General features: G+C 42.7%; 1 gene segment (V, D, J or C); it reads right to left on the bottom strand.

Moving 5' to 3' along the window:
- Positions 1–13,099: 13,099 nt before the first annotated feature.
- On the bottom strand, positions 13,100–13,782 carry LOC132206765 (T cell receptor alpha variable 12-2-like). The segment is given in 2 exon segments: positions 13,100–13,512; positions 13,601–13,782. Coding segments are annotated over 2 exon segments (474 nt in total).
- Positions 13,783–20,649: the final 6,867 nt, after the last annotated feature.

Genomic DNA, 20,649 nt, shown 5'->3' with positions numbered 1-20,649 from the left:
TATACGTTTTGCTTTAATGGATCTGGTACTTGTTGTGTGCATGCTCGAGTTACTAATCACCCCCAAAATGTTTCCTGGCCCCATCGGTGCACAAACAGAAATTGCACCACGAGAGGAGGATTGTTGAACTGCTCCTGCTTGGAAACTAAGCCAATAACTGTGACCACGGGCATACAGTGGACTTGTGAGGATTGCAATAGCACCAACGTGAAAAACAGACTATGGGTCATTTCCATTTAACTCCGTAAGCTTCCATCCATATAAGAGCCAATCCTCCTGGTGTAGCTATCAAGAAATACGTGAGTCTGTTACCTGCTACGGGCCTAAAAAAAGGGATTCGTTTTCCTCCTGAACGGGACCTTCACAACTGCTACTCGAAATCTGCCAGGACTGTTTGCTGCTGGGACCATTGGGCCCCTCACTGTCCCTTGTCCCCAACAAGCACGAAATCAACAGCGAATTGTCACATGCTTCCTGAGATGGGAGTCTTGCTCTACATGGCCGAACCCGATTACCTTGGGCTTTTCCTTGAGAATACGGCTTCCTGGGAACTGTCAGCTTGGGAGGCTCCCCTGGGGTGGTGGCCGCAAAAAAATCGGAATTACCTTATTTGTGGACTCTGCGCCCTGGGAAACAGCACAATGACGACAATTTGTAAAGGTGTGAAACCTGCAAAGCATGTAACTTCTGTCGCTGACAAAGGGGCCAGGGCACTGACTTTGTACTAGCCAGACACACTGGCAACTTGAAATCACAACCTATCCCGGGCAACAACTCGAAATCGCCTCCTGCCATTAGCAGCTACTTCACGAGCAATCGATACTGCATCCTGGTCTTTTATGTTGTTGATGTAATAATTGCTTGGTATCCTGTTTTTGTCTATTGTCGTAATTGTTTTATGCATCATGTCATTGTAAATTGTCAAATCGATTTATGTATCACGTCTTTTGTAAAGTATGAAAAGTGGGGACTATCCGCTGCTCGAGGAGAGTTACCTGCGAAACTCTGCACTCTGTGCCGGGTTAAGTACAGTGATTCTCCACAGCTTGTACTTGCTCTGTAATAAAATGATTTGTGTTTTTCTAAACAGGTCAGTGTCTTGTTATTGCAGCAAATCCGTGAGCGTCTCCGAAAACGAACTTGACACAGAGAATTAGGATTTATGACCGATGGAGTTGTTCAATGAATCGCTCATGGAATGTGATCAGTTTTGAAAATGGACGAAAAAAGCACCATGCTCAGCGGGGCGAAACTGTACATGCGTTGTGTGTCTGGACAAGGCTTTAGCCAAACACCAGAGCATTGAGCCACATCATTATCAGCCATTCATCGCCCCCAATTCATTGAAATAGCTTATATTCTTCCCTGAATCACTGTCAACAACAGTTTACCCGCCTCGTTTTATTTAATTGCTCTCTTTTGCGCCAGCTTTACCATTCTGCCCACTGCTCACCTCTGTCTACATCATCAGTGTTAATATCCCATTTTCGTAAAATAAAACAAACAAAAAATTTAGACATATGAAACTCAATAGACCTGGCAACCTCTGATCAGACAAAGCAGTGGAAACGTTTAAAGCCAAGTTATTTTTGTTCAGAACTTCCTGGTTACTTCTATCAAAATATATTAAAATATCGGAAGTCGTTGCCACTCCGGAACTGAAAATTGGACAGTACAGTGCAGTATGTGACTTGAAAGGAAACGTGTGACATCTGCTGCCTTGTTTCTTCCATGTGCCGTTGCAGAAATACAAAAACCCCCCTCGTTTTCTATTTGTCTCTCCCATCTCTCTCTGGTGTGATAGAGGCTAGGCTGTTGTTTAGACTCAGACTGGGTGACAAATCCCCTTCCTCGATTTCTTTTTGTGAACCAGTCACGATTCAGTGAAAATCTGCATGTTTTCTTTTCCAAATTTTCTCAGCATTGATCCCAGAAATTATCAGATTCTTTCAACTCTGTGATTTTGTATGTTCTTTCTCTCATGATATTCTGTTTAAAATGATTTTCACAGCTAATAAGAGGGGGAAGATCGGAAATTGACGGATCTATTGAAAATTGACGTAACATTCCAACAGGATCAGGTGAAGTCGCCTATGATATCATTATTTGGAAGTCATCTGTTTTGGAACACGGGAGGAAAAAGCCCCGTTGAAATTTGTGAGAAACTTCACATGCGTTCCTTGTTTGAACATGTCTTCAGCCAAATGATTGATCTTTCGAAACAGAAGTACAGTCCCAACGTGGAGAAATGTTGACGTATGGAGGAATGAACTGAATTCAATTCAATCCAATTGTTGCAGAAATAACATTGGTACTGTCAACCCAGGAAGGCACTCTTCACCTGCACGGATTGTGGTAAGAGCATCATTTAGTCACCACGGATAGTGGGAAGAGATTCACTTCGTCACCACCGTGCTGAAACATGGCAAGCTCACAATGGGGACGTCTGTTTAATTGTCTTTATCTAATTAACTATGTCGTTAATAATGTTTCTGTTTCATCTCTCTTTTGCATTTTAATATTCATTCTCGTGATTTTACCGAAATGAGGTTTGCATCGCTGCTAATTTCGTGCCCACATACTACTCGCATGCCAGCATGTGTTTCCACAGGACCCTACATTGTCAGCAATATTTTATCCCGAACTACGGTCAATTTCCATTTCACACCTGAACTTATGTAGACCATCAATTTGCGCACTGCTGGAATTCTCTTTCTTTCTGTTGTGGTTCTCCCGCCCTATTCCTGCAACCATCCTTACACACACACACACACACATAGGTAGCACTCCATGTTTGTATGTTCTTTTCTGCTGTTAGCACCTTTCTATATCTCTTATCCAAATGTTCTCAGTCTCCTTTCATCTCCTTCGCCTTCTAACTTTCCCGACGTTCTTTCGCGCTCCTCACGACCATTCAGTACAGAATAACACCCAGAAAATTTCACTTGTGTCAGTTCTGAAGGATGTCAAGTCTGGGAGGCTGGGAACACATGAAGCAAGTTTGGAAGACGAGGAAAGTCAAAATAAGATTTAGCAAGGAGTCAGGAGAGCTAAAAGGATAACAAGACTTTTGCCAAAAGGAATAAAGAACATTCCAAGGATTTTCATCCGTACATAAAGTGCAAAGAGGTAACCAGGCAGAGGGTTGGCTCACTCCAGGCCTGGAAAGGGAATTTATGTGTGGATCCAAAGAGACTGAGCGAGATATTAAATTAGTACATGACGTCGGTATTCACCATAGAGAAGGGCATGGTGGATGATGAGTCTGGGGAAGGGTTTGAAGTTGAGGTCATGTTGAGAGCAAAAGTGAGGAGGTATCTGGGGACATTGTAAAACTTGAAGGGAGACAGGTCCCCAGGGCCGGGTGGGATACACAACAGAATACCGAGAGAAGCAAGGGAGGAAATTTCTGGGACTTTGAGGGAAATAGTTGTCTTCTCACTGGCTACAGGGGAGGTCGCAGAGGACTGGTGAATAGCCAATGTTGTTTCTTCGTTTTAGAAGGGTGACATAGTTAATCCATCCAATTACGAGCGTGTGAGCCTTACTTCAATGGTCGGGAAATTATTGGAGAGTATTCTTCAAGGCCCGATTTACTCCCAACTGCAAATCAGTGGGCATATTAGCGAGAGGCAGTATGGTTTTGTGAAGGCGAGGTCGTGTCTCACCAACTTGGTAGAGCGAAGTGAAGAAGAAGAGCGATAAGTGTGCAGCAGTGGATTTTGTCTCCATGGATTTTGTCAAAGGCCTTACTGAAGTCCATGTAGACAAAACTCACTGCCCCAAACTTATCGATCATCATCTTCACTTGGCTCTACTGAGTTAGTGCGACACATGTACTTAAATAGCAAACAGAAGTGGTGTTCAGGTTCTACCATCCTTAAAAACAGTGAATTAGAGATTTCTAGCTCTTTTTATTGATCTTTCTTTGTCTCTCACCTGCACTTCAACGTCCAGCCACTGACCTTAAAATGACACTGCTGGTGATCGGTCCCTCCAGTGAAACCAAATCAAATGTAATTAACTAGGGGCAAAGCAAGCTCTTTCCTGAAAACCCTTAAACAACAACGCCAGGAATTGTGGAGTGCAAGAGTCGAAACTCGTCTTACCTCACGGCCTTGTGTCACCAGTCGTGCTCGGAGGTTGGGAGGGAGTGAACTGTCTGTCAGTGAGTAGAAACTCACTGATCTGGACGATAGGCTTTTAGGACAGATAGTTCAGTGTTACAGAAGAAATGTCGACAAACAATGTTGTGTCTCCATTTTTCAAAATTATTTCAGAGATAGTCGAAATGGATTCGGCTATCACACATGGCAACAGCAGCCATCACATGCACGACAGACACTCATGTGATTTGGTCCTAGTTGTTAATAAAACATACGCTGCATGCAAAAATGCCCTGAAGAATGGTATATTGGCAACAGCATCCAGACGCGGTGCCAACGAATGAATGGACACTGCAGATCAATCAACAGACCGGAATGCCCTCCCCACCCGACCTCCCACATCCATCCACCAGTCAGGGGATACGTCAATGGTCAATGACTATTAGCATCTGATCTTCTAATGAGCTTCATCCAAGGTCGCTTTTGAGATGCATGACAACGCCGTATTGCTCATCAGAAACTGACTGCAGACTTATATGCCTGTAACGAAAGCCTCAAGCATGATTTGGAGTTCATGGCACTCTTCATGTCACCATACCATACTGTTCCATATCTGCAAAATCTTCGTTACTGGTCTGTTCTGACACCATCATAGAGCATAGAATATAGAACATAGAACATTACAGCACAGTACAGGCCCTTCGGCCCTCGATGTTGTGCCGACCCGTAATACTGATCTCAAGCCCATCTAACCTACACTATTCCATGTACGTCCAGATGCTTGTCCAAAGACGACTTAAATGTATCTAAGGCTGGCGAATCTACTACCATTGCAGGCAAAGCGTTCCATTCCCTTACTACTCTCTGAGTAAAGAAACTACCTCTGACATCTGTCCTATATCTTTCACCCCTCAATTTAAAGCTATGCCCCTCGTGCTCGCCGTCACCATCCTAGGAAAAAGGATCTCCCTATCCACCCTATCTAACACTCTGATTATTTTATATGTTTCAATTAAGTCACCTCTCAAACTTCTTCTCTCTTATGAAAACAGCCTCAAGTCCCTCAGCCTTTCCTCGTAAGACCTTCCCTCGATACCAGGCAACATCCTAGTAAATCTCCTCTGCACCCTTTCCAAAGCTTCCACATCCTTCTTATAATGCCGTGACCAGAACTGTACACAATACTCCAAGTGCGGCCGCACCAGAGTTTTGTACAGCTTCACCATAACCTCTTGGTTCCGGAACTCGATCCCTCTGTTAATAAAAGCTGAAACACTGCATGCCTTCTTGCAGCCCTGTCAAACTGGGTGGCAACTTTCAAGGATCTGTGTACATGGACACCGAGATCTCTCTGCTCGTCTACACTGCTAAGAATCTTACCATTAGCCCTGTACTTTTCCTTCTGGTTACTCCTACCAAAGTGCTTCACCTCACACCTGTCTGCGTTAAACTCCATTTGCCACCTCTCAGCCCAGCTCTGCAGCTGATCTATGTCTCTCTGCAACCTACAGCATCCTTCGTCACTATCCACAACTCCAACGACCTTAGTGTCATCTGCAAATTTACTAACCCATCCTTCTACGCCCTCATCAAGGTCATTTATAAAAATGACAAACAGCAGTAGACCAACACCGACCCTTGCGGTACACCACCAGTAACTGGTCTCCAGGATGAACATTTCCCATCAACTAACACCCTCTGTCTTCTTTCAGCAAGCCAACTTCCGATCCAAACTGCTGTATCTCCCACAATTCCACTCCTTTGCATTTTTTACAATAGCCTATTGTGGGGAACCTTATCGAACGCCTTGCTAAAATCCATATACACCACATCAACCAGTTTACTCTCATCTACCTGTGTGGTCGCCTTCTCAAAGAGCTCAATAAGGTTTGTGAGGCACGACCTTTCCTTCTCAAAACCGTGCTGACTATCCCTAATCTATTTATTCTTTTCTAGATGATTATATATCATATCCCATATAACCTGTTCCAACACTTCACCAACAACTGAGGTAAGGCTCACTGGCCCATAAAAAAAAACTTGTTATGATCTCTTTGTCTCAATTAATTTTCACAATGTTAGATAACTTTTTACTTCGGTTAGAGCCTCGACAGGTGACGTTTGTACCTATCATGTTATTCCAGTCATTTTATTCGTCTTCAGCACAACATAATTTTAATATTTGTTGAAGCTATTTTTCTGTCCAATTAATCGGATTATACTTTAATCATTGATAATAAAATGTGAGGCTGGATGAACAGAGCAGGCCAAGCAGCATCTCATGAGCATAAAAGCTGACGTTTCGGGCCTAGACCCTTCATCAGAGAGGGGGATGGGGTGAGGGTTTTGGAATAAATAGGGAGAGAGGGGGAGGTGGAGAGAAAAAAAAGATAGGTGGAGACAGAATAGGTGGGGAGGTAGGGAGGGGATAGGTCAGTCCAGGGAAGACGGACAGGTCAAGGAGGTTGGATGAGGTTAGTACGTAGGAGATGGGGCTGCGGCTTGGGGTGGGAGGCAGGGATGGGTGGGAGGAAGAAGAGGTTAGGGAGGCAGAGACAGGTTGGACTGGTTTTGGGTTGCAGTGGGTGGAGGGGAAGAGCTGGGCTGGTTGTGTGGTGCAGTGGGGGGAGGGGACGAACTGGGCTGGTTTAGGGATGTGGTGGGGGAAGGGGAGATTTTGAAGCTCGAGAAGTCCACATTGATACAATTAGACTGCAGGGTTCCCAAGCGGAATATGAGTTGCTGTTTCTGCAACCTTCGGGTGGCATCATTGTGGCACTGCAGGAGGCCCATGATGGACATGTCATCTAAAGAATGGGAGGGGGAGTGGAAATGGTTTGCGACTGGGAGGTGCAGTTGTTTGTTGCGAACTGAGCGGAGGTGTTCTGCAAAGCAGATCCCCCTCGTTCTCACACACCACCACACCAACCTCCGGAAACAACGCAAATCTACAATCCGACCCCGTCACCCAAGACATTTTTCCATCCCCACCCCTGTCTGTTTTCCGGAGAGACCACGCTCTCCGTGACTCCATTGTTCGCTCCACACTGCCCTCCAACCCCACCGCACCCTGCACCTTCCCCTGCAACTGCAGGAAATGCTACACTTGCCCCCACACCTCCTCCCTCACCCCTATCCCAGGCCCCAAGATGACATTCCACATTAAGCAGGGGTTCACCTGCACATCTGCCATGTGGTATACTGCATCCACTGTACCCGGTGTGGCTTCCTCTACATTGGGGAAACCAAGCGGAGGCTTGGGACCACTTTGCAGAACATCTCTGCTCGGTTCGCAACAAACAACTGCACCTCCCAGTCGCAAACCATTTCCACTCCCCCTCCCATTCTTTAGATGACATGTCCATCATGGGCCTCCTGTAGTGCCACAATGATGCCACCCGAAGGTTGCAGGAACAGCAACTCATATTCCGCTTGGGAACCCTGCAGCCTAATGGTGTCAATGTGGACTTCTCGAGCTTGAAAATCTCCCCTTCACCCACCGCATCCCTAAACCAGCCCAGTTCATCCCCTCCCCCCACTGCACCACTCAACCAGCCCAGCTTTTCCCCTCCACCCACTGCATCCCAAAACCAGTCCAACCTGTCTCTGCCTCCCTAACCTGTTCTTCCTCCCACCCATCCCTTCCTCCCACCCCAAGCCGCACACCCATCTCCTACCTACTAACCTCATCCCACCTCCGTGACCTGTCCGTCTTCCCTGGACTGACCTATCCCCTCCCTACCTCCCCACCTATACTCTCTCCACCTATCTTCTTTTCTCTCCATCTTCGTTCCGCCTCCCCCTGTCTCCCTATTTATTCCAGAACCCTCACTCCACCCCCCTCTCTGATGAAGGTTCTTGGCCCGAAACGTCAGCTTTTGTGCTCCTGAGATGCTGCTTGGCCTGCTGTCTTCATCCAGCCTCACATTTTATTATCTTGGATTCTCGAGCATCTGCAGTTCCCATTATCTCTTATACTTTAATCCTTCACTTTTTTTCACCTGTTGCGACTTTATTCACACCTACCGACTTTTTATATCGCCTGCAGAGACTTATTCAGTCTGCTAACACTCCACTCACTCCTTTCATAAGATATTTTGATTACTCTGCGCCTGTGTACTTCTCTTCACTTCACCTGATGAAGGAGCAGCGGTAAGAACGCCTGTGAAATCAAATAAGCCATTTGGACTGTAACCTGGTGTTATACATTTTAAAACTTGTCCACCTCAGCCCAACAAGAGCATATCTTGGCTCCACTCAATAACAAATAGTGATCGTTGCAACAATCTCTCAAGTAATACAAAGCAGAGTTAGTGGGCCAGAGTGAAAGCAATAAACGGAACTGAATGCAAGACTGCAACAGGCACAGCCATGAATGAAATTGCTGCTCTGTAAGAGAACAGAAAGTTTGAAATGCCGTTCAGCTATATCTGAGGTGACTGGATTTTGAGACAACTGTTGCCAACGTGTTCCCTTAGTAACAGAGGCACTGAGGAGCAAATAGCTGGAGAAGGGTTAAATAACCAAGAATCAAAGTTATATTTCATTGAGACTGAGGCCATTCTAATGTTTTATTTGTGCCTGCTCTCTGAAAGAGTGGAGCAATCAGTTCTTTTCACATATCTTTCTCCCACATTCTGTAACTGTGCAGATAATTTCCATTATATGAATATCCTTTTTGTTTCTGGAAGTTAAGACTGATTTTACTTCCATTTTCCACCGATATTGAGATTTATACAGTACCATAAGATGCAAATCTTAAAACAAGTTGCTTTATTTTTCCTGCTCAATTCATTTTATCTTGTTTCTTGGACTACCGAAATTCCTACACGTCAAAGCAGTTTGGACAGTAAGACAGCAAACTGTCTGTCAGTTCAATAAAGGAACAGTATGCCTCTCAACTATAGAGAGCAATCTGTCTCTCTCATTAACTGGAGATCCAACATCATTATTGTCAATTCGAGAGTGAACTGTCGCTCAGGTCAGTTTATTAGCTCGCTATATCTCAGTTAGAGACCTCATTGTTTTTCAACTCAGATAGAAACAATCTCTCTACATTTACTAGGCTTTCTCTCTGGTCTGTAAAATGTATTCGCAATATCACATTTCTCCACAATAAACACAGGCTTTGTGGTTACCGAATTGACATCAGACCAATCTGGTGCAATGAGCTGAGCACATTCTGTTGCATTTCCTTCAGGACGTCACATCAGAAGAATCTCAGCCAATTCTTACAGTTTTTTTGTTGCTCAATGGTCTATCAGTTACCAAGGCCTCTCGAATCCCAGAGTGATGCAACTCTTCATTCTCACTCTGATATATGTGAACTTCATTGTCACTAAGAAGTTTAGTGTTGAAATTCGGATTTACTTTCTTTGTGAATAAATTTGAAACAAAATCAAAGTATTCGAATTAAACGAAGATTGACCTGTTTTTAGAATATACTTGAGAAATTGTGAGCAGGGTCTTACAGAAGGAGTATTGTAACACCTATGAAGCTATTTCCAGCGATCAATCAGCATTGAAAATAACATCAACTCGGAATCCATGCTTGGACCCCATTCTTTATTTTTCTGCTGCTGAGAAAACAAGTGAGTCATCTGGCTTATGTCTTTAAATGACAAAAGAAAAATGACAGAGTAGACCTCGAGAGGATGCTTCCCTTAAGGAGGTTTCAGATTTTTGTTCCCGAATAGATCAAATAAGGAATTCAGAAGAAACATCTTCAGCCACAGTTTTCATCAAATATGCCTTCAGCGGCATAAGGAGGAGTTGAGGAGAACTGCATTGAGACGTTTAAATGTAATCTCGATATGCCCATGAGAACAAAGTAGATGGAAGGATTTGCTTTTAGTATAACAGGAACTGTGGAGGCTTACACACACACAAATGGGCCAGGTGGCCGAAAGCGATTTTCTTGGGGCTCCAAATCCATCCTTTTTTGTCTGTTTTCTGGATGGGTGACTGTGAACTCTCATAATCACTTCAATATTTAATCTATCACTTTTTTAAAATCACACGTTTCACATCTGAGCAATGGAAACTCTTTACACTGTGGGATTCGTTGCTCACACAGACAGAGGTAAAACACTTCGTTTTAAACTGCACCTAAACTGCCAACGCTATTACTTATTATATCAATACCCAGGAAGACTGCCAGAGTTCATACTCTGGAGGAGCACAAGCGACGGAGACTCATTTAAAGCATATTTCACTCAGACCAGGTTTTCTGACACGGTTCAGCTGGCAGACAAGTTGCACCAGTTGACCATCTCGGAGTTGCAGCTGTCTGACACCGCGATCTATTACTATGCAAATTAGCCTCGTCAACGAGAGAGCGAAAACTAAAAATAAACCCTTGTGCAAGAACTACTGAAAGTTTCTGGGTCACAGCTGCTGTCTATTCGGACGTCTTTGTAACAGCAGGTGAGATACTTAGCTGTGCATGCGAAGACCAAGCAAAATCCAAATCAACAAGATGTGAAATCGTTCACATTGAACACAGATTTTGATAATTTTACTGACTGTCGAGGGAATAAAATGACAGTTTTTTTAGGGAATTTCTAAGAATTTTCGCAGCTGTTTTGGAAGCAGCCATACCATTTATCGTTCTTTCGAAGACGAAATGCACAGCAAAGTTGTAAGTATGTTTTAATTTGAAATATCAGCATTGAGCGGCTTGCCATTTGGGTAATATCTGCATCATTAAAATAATCTGATTGAATGCCATTCAATGTTAAAGGCACCTGCACACATCAAGAAGTATGGATTCGTGATCGTAAGTGGGGAAAGGGGATAGTCAAAAGTAGGGTAAGGGACTGGCGACCACGGAGGAATAGCAAAAAAAGAACATTGAATTGGGATATTTGTGGTGTGTTCAGGGTACCAAAACAGATTATCAAATAGCCACCTGTATCGAAAATCGAAAGTGAAAACTGGATGCTCATATTTGCGACAAAATAATAGAAACCCTTTAAGTTATCTGAAACCATTAAATAAAACTCCATATAAAAACAAACACTTTGTTCTCCTTGTCCAGAGCATTCCATGATACTTTTCATTTACTTCGCCATTTACTAATTATGTAAATAAAAGTCACACAGTCCTGGAGAACTACAGAGCTCTTCTTTACTTCGAGAGGCTACTGGTGTTGATTCTCCTGCTGGTCACCAAACCTCAGGTTACGGGAAAAGTTGAGAAAGCCAGACCTGCACTGTGGCTTTAGCTGGTTTGGGAATTTAAATGGTAGTTTTGAGATCATCTTCATCCTACATCATTCGTGCGACCAACTGAACTTTGTTTAGTGAGCCGTTGTGAACTGCCGATTCACCATGCCAGATAATTCGGGTAGAATTGCTGTTCTAATACATGTAATTTACAAAATGGAGCACATTCTCGAATCACACCTTTCAATTTGTATTTGGAATGTATGCTATTTAAGAGATCAGGAGCCACTTTTCTCAGTGTTGCATCTGTGGCTCTTGAATTACCAACGATCTAGATTGATATGAATTCAGTATATTTTGGTAATATTTATAAAATTGAAGTTTGTCCAGAGTTTTCTCACTTTCCGACCGTTGCAACGATGTTTTAATACAAGGTTCTTTTTGGTTTTTATCTCTGCAGTATTTTTCCTCCCACAATACTGGACTGCAGTCAGACAGCCACAGCTCACGAATGGTGAAATTCTCCTCAGTTTTCGAAATGCAGAAAACCTAATGCCAAAGCCACTTTGGCGTGAAAACATCGCCTTAAGTATGAATGTAGAAAAGGAATGTAGTGTTTTACCAAAAGCTAGACGTTACAACTGTAAGCAATATTTTTCAGCTCTGGCAGAATAGCTGAGATTAATCGTCACCGAGTGTCCTTCAAGCTGTCTCATTTTAATCTGCTTATATGTGACCGAGTCTGCACGCTTAACAACTACATTAAAAAAAGAAGGAAACGGATATTAAGGCTCGCATTTGCGTTTTATTCCAATCAATATCATCAAGGTCAGTGAATATGTTGAAAATAGAGAGAAATGCTGATTAAGCCAGTATCGATGAAAGGTGAGCATTTTTCACCTTGTGAACTTATCATTTAAAACAGCTACAACAGTGAGGAATGAGTAAATAATAAGGGTTGACAAGTTTGCAGAACTGATGACAGAGTTGCACAGAGGGAGATGAAGCTGAATTTGTTCATCACAGAACTGACGTTGAATCATATCCTGTGTCGCTATCAGATGGATAATCCTGACAGATTCGCAAATGTACCTTCAATCATCTCACAGTTGCTTTGTTCTCTAGTCCATTACATCAGATCTATTGTCAATACAACGTTGAAAACAGGAGCTGCAGAAGGTCATTTAGTCCACCGAACTTGCCGTTCCATTCAATGAAGTTTGTACATCCCTCACAAACTTGATAGTTTTTACACAATTGTTTCTTTTAGCATCCATTGATCTATCAATTTTGGAATGAAATTAACTTGACTGAACAACGAAGAGCCTTTGGGGCAGTTATTAATAGTGAAAATGCTATTTTCTTCAATTAGCGTAATCGACTCACAGAGCACGAAAACAGACCCTTCAGTTCAACCTGTCTATATCGAGCGTAATCCGAAACTAAACTTTTCCCACCCGACTGTGCGTGGTCTCTATCCCGCTTAACCTTTTTTTAAAAATTCATGTAATTAACCAAATGTCTTTTAAACGTTGTTACTGTACCCACATTCTTTGGCTATGCGTTCCGCACACGAACCCTCTGTGCAAAATAGAAGTGTCTATCATGTGTTTTCTTTCAATGCAGCTTATCTTTGATTTCAGTCATTGATGGGTAATGGTAAACTGTTATGGTAACACTACCACAGCTTTCTATTAAACGAGTTGCTCGCTGACCATGAATAAAACTCGCAGCTGCTTTAAGCAGGCAGTTTGTGTTGAATGATCTGCATTCTGCACCATCAAAAGAGTTCCAAAATGTGATGTGCTCTTTGCACTGTGGTTTTGATCATATTAACAATTCATTGTAAAAGTTATAGATCTGATCCAGACAAGGGAGGTAAGAGTGTCTTTTAGGTTTTTGTACGGGCTGACTGTGTCTCTGTCTCAGTGTGGAACTCAGGGCACAGTGATAGATGGCTGAGTCAGACAGACGGGTTTCATTAATTCTCAAAGGGACCACTTTATTGACTTTGTCCAAATTGGCAGAAAACCGGTCACGGAAATGTGGTGAGCTTTCCCCGTCTTCATTCTTGTACCTCTTCAGTAAATATCTCGGAGCTTCCCCAGGATATTGGACGTACCAGAACAGAGTAGGAGCACCAGCCGACAATTCGTAACTACAGTTCAACATTACCGTTTTTCCTTCCTCAACCGGTATCTGAGGTGGGCTCTGAGAAACTGAAACTTGACTACTCGTTCCTGTAACAAATATGAAAATGTTGTTACAAGTATGTGAGTATATGTAACGGAAAAAAACTACTTTGTGATGGTTTTAGTTCAGTCTCACCATGCAGAATAGTCACGATTAGCAATAACGTTCTCAGGGTACCCATGACATCAGTTTTCATCTGCGAAACTAATAAGTAAAAGATGGAACTTTGTTTTAATATTTACTGATTATACTGTTTAGAAATCTTGTCTTACACCTATTGTACGTGACTTAAACGCAGGACATCCTGGCTGTGAGGTGTGACAACACCAGAACAGCAAAATACTCCAACAATTTTAGTCTTATATAAAAGATTGAGCTCAGACCACGGACAGCCTTCACCATGATGTGATTGGTTGGTTTCTCACGTCTTATCTTACCAGTTAACCAATCACTGTTGGATTCAGGACTAGTTATGACCTCGCTCAAATCAGTTACCTGGGGACACTGAGATTGTTGATGTCTTGAAACTTTTCCTGAAGTTTCAGATTCTCCAAGAAGTTGAAACATCCTCGTAAAATCTGCAGTGTCAAAGCCGCTCAGGATGTTTCATGTTTCATGTCAGTCATTACACAATGTTATTGCTATTTTCCCACTGAATGTGGAAATGTCTCAATTTTATCTTGTTTTAATTTAACATGAAATGGCACATTTCCAACACTGCAGGGATGAGTCAGATGGAGAGAAAGCCTACTTAGACCATACTAAAATTCACATTCATTCTCTGTACATTTTGTCCAGACTCAGCCTCAGTCGAGAGGAAATTTATCATGTAGTTGTTCCCTGCTGTATATTCCATGACATGACATTTTCGATGGAACAGTGGGCAATTCCAGTGGCTCAGTGGTTAACACTGCTGCCAGCGCCAGGAACTCAGTTCAATTCCACCCTTGGGCGACTGTCTCAGTGTAGTTTGCACGTTCTCTCCTTGTCTGCATGCGTGCTCTGGTATCCTTGCACAGTCCAAAGATGTGCTGCCTGGGTGACTTGGAGATCGTAAATTTCCCAAAGTGTTCAGGAATGTGTAGGACAGGTGGATTTTAGGGGGATTGATCTGTGTGGGACGTTCTGAGTGTTGACATGGTCTTGTTGGACCGAAGGTCCTGTTTCCGCACTGTAGGGACTCTATGGAACATTACAGGAGAATGTATTCTGTTCTTAATTGGTGCATCATTACATTGGGAAAGAGTGATTGTGGACGGAGATTTGTTTCATATCATTTCTATGGTGCGCCTGACACGTAATTGAAATTGGATATTTTCTCAGCGCCTATCCTGTTTTCGTTGTGTTCGATAATCAGTTGATGATTAATGTTTGTAGAAGTACATTGCGGAGGAACACAACCTCAAGCAGCAAAATATGAACTACTTGTGATTTGCCGAATTCAGGCTGGAATTATGAATAAGTATTATTTGATGGAAAAATAATCCAGACAAAACCATTCCACAATATTTGTGAAGAAACGTAAAGTCAATGATTAAAAGGCAGCAACGCATGACATAGCACTGCAGCACATTTTCTGTGACAGCAGTTTACAGAACTGTCATTTTAACGGTGTCTCCGCTGACAGCTGGGATTACAGGATATATCTTTGTTAGTGAAACTTCACCTTGCATAATGTGTCAAATAAAATTGTTTAACGTTTCAGCAGTTTGAAACCATACCTAGAACAGATGAAATAGTTAATATTTGTTGGTGGTCTGTCATCTCTTTCCAAGGATGTCTTTGCAGAGGTTACTCGAACGAGTGCGAAGCACCTATTGTTTACACCGACTTCATCAATGAGACTCTCTCCCACTTTGGCCAGGGACTGAAAGTACAGACCTCAGTGATGCCCCTTGACTGGGCTCACGCCAGCAGAGATGTCCCACTCTCAGACCCTGTGAGCTTTCGAGAGCTTGGAGCCATTCTTGGGAACTGACTATATTGTTATGACCTGGCTTCTAAGAGGTCCGCCTGTTTGACGATGTTTGTACATATTTAGCAGATATTGTGTGCAAATGCAGCAAGGCCTGAATACTATTCAAACCCGCCTCGAATAGTTTAAAGCAACGTTTACATTACAAAAGGCAGCCCAACTATTATCGCTGAATTCCAATGCCACTGCCTCTCTGAAAGAGCACTTTCTACATCCTGGGGGTTCCCTTTCCACAGACACTGGAGCAGCCACATAAGTGTGATTATCCCAGCTGTTCAGAACATAGGAATTAGTAAGTAACTCATATTTTGTCTCCCTGAAGCCTGTCACCGTCTGCAGGACAGAGCTCAGAAAAGTATGAGAGTACTCTCCACTTACGTGGAAGATTTTACAATTTTGTGTGCAGCACGGAGAGAAGATTGACAGATTCAATTCGAGTAGGATTGAAATCGAAAAGCAGGAAATATCACAGGACGATTTACAAAGCAAATTGTTGTATGAACAGAATTAACAGAGAGTAATTATGCAGGCGAGCCTCGACTGCTCTTCTTTAGCGTTATGTGCATTATAGCCATTGAAGAAATTTTATGGATGTCTCATTGTTCAGAGTGAATTCTGTTTGGTGATGTGAGGGCGCCCTCCGATGAGCACGAATGGATACTCTCATGGTAGGCTTTTGTGTGGAATCCATGATTTGTCTGCATCAGTGTAGGTTGCAGGGCACAGTGATACATGACTGTTTTGGAGACGGAAATTGTGCTGATTGTTAGTTCGGTGATCTTGTCAGTTTTAGAAAGCAAAGAAGAAAGTAGATCTCTAAGGCAGTTGTCTCTGGACACACTGCTCTCAAAAGGCCTAAACGGTAACTGTGGAGGCTGCCTGGGACGTTGAATGTACCAGTGTGCATTCGTGTCTAAATTCAAAATAGAATTTAGTATGACATTTTTTGTCTCCTCAACAGTTATTTCAACAAACGGTTTTTCCACTGGCTCCTGCTGTCTCCAATCGAGCATAAAATGCAATAAGAAAGAAACGACAGTCAACATCAGCCTCATATTTATCAACATTATCGTCACTGTTACTGTTATTTTAGGAACAAATTGGAAAAGAAAAATAATCTTTTTCCATGATGAGATATTTAATGAGAATAGATACAATGATAAGGATCGCTTTGAGACACGCTCCCATTGTTCCTGGTTGTCTCACTCTGTAGTGCAGGAAATCCTCTGGCTCAGCAGAAAAGTAGATCGCTGAACAATTATAATGTTGATCAAATCAAGTCAACAAGTGGGAAGTTGCAGCAATCTCTCTCTCTCTCTCTGTCTCTCCCTCCCTTTCTCTCTCTCTCTTTATCTGTATATGCGTGCATGGAGAGAGAAAGAGAGCGAGAGAGAAGGAAACAGAAGGTGTTCACGGGGATTCTGCAGTCTCTAAATTTGACATCTGCGTGGTGACTCTGAGCTGCGCTCAGCTAATATTTTGAAAACAGTAATGGTTGCATTTACAATCTGTGACCTGGTCTCAAAACACAACAGGTATTACGTATCACATTGCATTGCTATATGTTTACAGTAATAGCTACAGTGTATTTTAAGTTTATCTGAACGGAAGTTTAAACTGAGGAAGAAACGTTTCTCGTAATAGGGTCATTCCCTCCGTCTGGGATTGGGGATCCTTGAATGTGCAAGGGGGAGAGAGCAGCATCCACGATAATTTTCAACTAATCTGCTTTTTCTGTTTCACACACCGATGTTATTATTTTATCTTTTAATTTGCGGAACTGTAAAGAAAATCCGTGTCATTTCATTTTAGTTCTGGAAAAATGTATTGATAATCTTTACGTCCATAGCGTGAATGAGGAAAGAAGTTTTAACAAATCAACATAAGACAATATAGATTTCAACGGCAGATGCTGGTTTCGTGGTTATTTGGTGCAGTGGCGATCAGGGGGCTCAGAGTAATTTTCTGCAGGATGACCGGCTAGTGTAGTGTAAATTCAGTTCATAAACCATCTGCAATGAGCTTCCTCCGATAAAATGTTCATCGATTGGTGTAAAATAATTATAATAAACAAACCCTTTAGATAAACAATGATGCTGAAGTTACCTGGTTCGGCGATAATGTGGCTCCAGAAATAAGCAATGCTGTTGACTCTTCGCTATGAATTAAGGATAATTGTGAGTGCTTGTAGTTTTATTCTTCGCCTAGAGTCAGTCAAAGGAGAGTCAGTTCATATTTTTCTTGTTATAGTGGCCTGAGCCTTGACAACCAAGAGAGAGAAATATTAATGATCAGGTGAGTAGAAAACGTGATCAGGTCAATTATGACCTCAATGAATGACTGAGCATCAGGGTAGGCCTCACGGGTCTACGCTTGCCCTGGTATATATGTTTATTTATGATTCCCTGCATAGATTGTCAAACAGGCAATCACGTGCATTTCCTTGAGCTCATCCTTGATTTTAACAGACGTTCAGTTTTTGTATGAGACTGGAGTGTTCCCAATAGACTGTTGATAGCAGAGCGCAGTAATTCATTTGAAAATGAATTCGTTGAAAATTAATTATCATCAACTGGCAGTTGAAAATTCCCGACAGTTGGATTGAGATTCCCACTTTAATGATCAAAGCAGGGAATCTTTTCATTCTATCCATAACGGGTGACTGTGAGCTGATACTGACATGCTTATTATGGGTTCTGACCGTGCCAGAACACTTCATACAGCGCAGCTGAATTCGATACAGGGTAACTGCAAACGATTGCTGAAGTTTCATCTGCTTCTGCCTGGACTCCTTGCTTTGACTTGGGGACTGAATCTCTATTACTCATCTCTGAAAGGAAGTGGTAAGCACACAGCAACTGAAAACAAGGAAGGTAAGACAATTAATCACGTGGAAGTGTTAGTGGGAAACAATATGAACGCTGGGAAATGTAGTAAGGTGTATCAAATAAAACAGACTTGTGATCAAGGAATTGACAACAGTTGGGCAAAGCTTATGGTTTCAGTCTCAAAAGCTTGAACAGAAACAAAAACATTGGTCAGCATTAGTCAGATCTGGAACTGGAGAATTTGAAACAGCAGGCGTTATGTTGTGTGATCGTTTCGAATTGGAGTATTCCACTCATTTCATATCCTCAGGCTGTCACTGCTGAAAAAAAGGTCGATGATTTGTTTTTGTGATCACCGCGCGCCCTCATGTGGCCAAAGTGAAATTAGCCGGATGCTGCAATCTGGGCAGTGAATTAATCTCAATGGGGCACACTGGAAGCGTCAATTCCAGCTCATGTTTCAACTGCGCCATTTTTTTAAACCTTACGTTCTTTTTATGAACATATGGAAGAGTAATTCTTGGACAACGTAATGGAGAGGAGTGGGATATCGTGCTGGGCCTTGGTGAGGCACGATTCTTGGTGCTGACAGATCGTGCAGGGTGTGCAAAGCAATTGGCTTGGCAGGATGTTGGGGACTCTTTTGCACTGGTTATAGTACACATTCTTCCAGATAGAGAAGGGGGTCATTTTTTGATGAAAAAATGCAACTGCAGGTGAAATAACAATAGATTATTCAATAGTCATGAAGAGAATGAAGACTGAGTGACTGATTTCTTTTTAAAATGCAAACTATCATTTCCAGCAGCAGTCATCAAACTGTGTCAAACTGGCAAAGTTAAATTATTCATTTGATTTAAACGTGATTGGTAAAATAAATAACTCAGTTGCAACCAGCTCCAAGATTCAGGGAATTAGCTCAGATAGCAGAGAGCTTGCTTTGTATGTGTAAGGTGGCAGGATCAAAGCCTATGCTCTCTGGACGGTATTGTGGCTCAGTGGTTAGCACTGTCTCACAGCCCTACACATCCGGGTTCGGTCCCAACTTGGGCGACTGTCTGTGTGGAATTTGCACTTCATCTTGTGTCTGTATGGATTTCGTCCAGCTGTCCAGAGATGATTAAGCGAGGTGAATTGACCATACTAAATTGGGTTTAGGGGGCAGAAATGCATAGAAGAGAGGAATGTGTCTAGCTGAGAGACTTTGAGGGCAGTTGTTGACTTTTTCGGCTGAAGGGCCGGTCCCAACATTGTAGGGATTCTACTTCTGAATTTTGCATTGCGCTGACCTTTGAGATCCGGTTGCACTGTTGGAATTTCGGCCATTGGAATCTGCAAAGAACTTGCTTTTCTCAGAAAATGTACTGTGAGATTATTGTATCTCACGTATTTCATCCCAGTCAGAGTTCATTAAAGTCCTACATGTTTGGTGAGGCCTCAAAACAAGCGCCTTACTTTATTGAGGCCTCATTCTGTTATCAGAGGCTTTTTCTGGTTTCTGGAACTGTTTCCTTTTTTCAGTTACAATTATCCGTTGAGTTCAATGAGGCTGACTTGATTGTGCAAACATTTGAACATTTTTGGTCGTTCCTCAAAAGTAACAGAACCGTATTTTAACGCAACTTCCTTATCATTTTCCAGGCACTTTGCTTTCATTTTGGGTTTTGACGGTTGTCTGTGTGGAAGTAGCTGCATGAGGCGTGATGCCACGAGCTGCTGACCCATTCACTTTAGGCTCTTTGCAGTGCACTAAAAGACGGTTGAGCCCATAAAATCAACACCAACTCTGAACAGCGTCCCACCTAGATTCATCCCCTTACCTTATCACTGCATTTCCAATGGCTAATTCCCCTTGCCTACTTTTTCCTGGGCACTACAGAGAATTTAGCTCCGCCTATTTACCTAACCTACTTATCGCTGGACTGTGGAAGGATCCCGGGACCCCCGGTGAAAACCCACACAAACATGAGAAGAATGCACAAACACCACACAGTCACCTGATGTGGATATTTTAAATGTGTAGCGGAACTGTGGGGCAACAGTGCAAACCACTAAGTCGCTAAACTGCCCTTGTTTGTGAGCGTGAATGTGAGTGAGCAGGCAGTCGAGACAGTTTGGTGTGAGATTAATTTAGTGGGAGACGCTTTACATTTGTAGTTCCCGATGAGTTCTGTGATTGTCTTGAGTGGGAGATAATTTGAGTTGGATGTCCGGTGATAGCTTCAGCAGTAATTCTGTCTGTTTAGAGCCACACTGTTTGTGAGGGATCTGGCTGCAATCTGTCTCAAGCTGTTTCCATCCACTTAGGTCCAACTGCTGTCTTTCTGCCTCACCGAACCAAGTGGAAACACAGAAAGGTCAACTGATCACATGCCCAGAGT

This window comes from Stegostoma tigrinum, chromosome 43 (genome assembly GCF_030684315.1).
Source record: "Stegostoma tigrinum isolate sSteTig4 chromosome 43, sSteTig4.hap1, whole genome shotgun sequence".
Lineage (NCBI taxonomy): Eukaryota > Metazoa > Chordata > Chondrichthyes > Orectolobiformes > Stegostomatidae > Stegostoma > Stegostoma tigrinum.
This window is presented reverse-complemented; position numbering and strand designations above follow the sequence as displayed.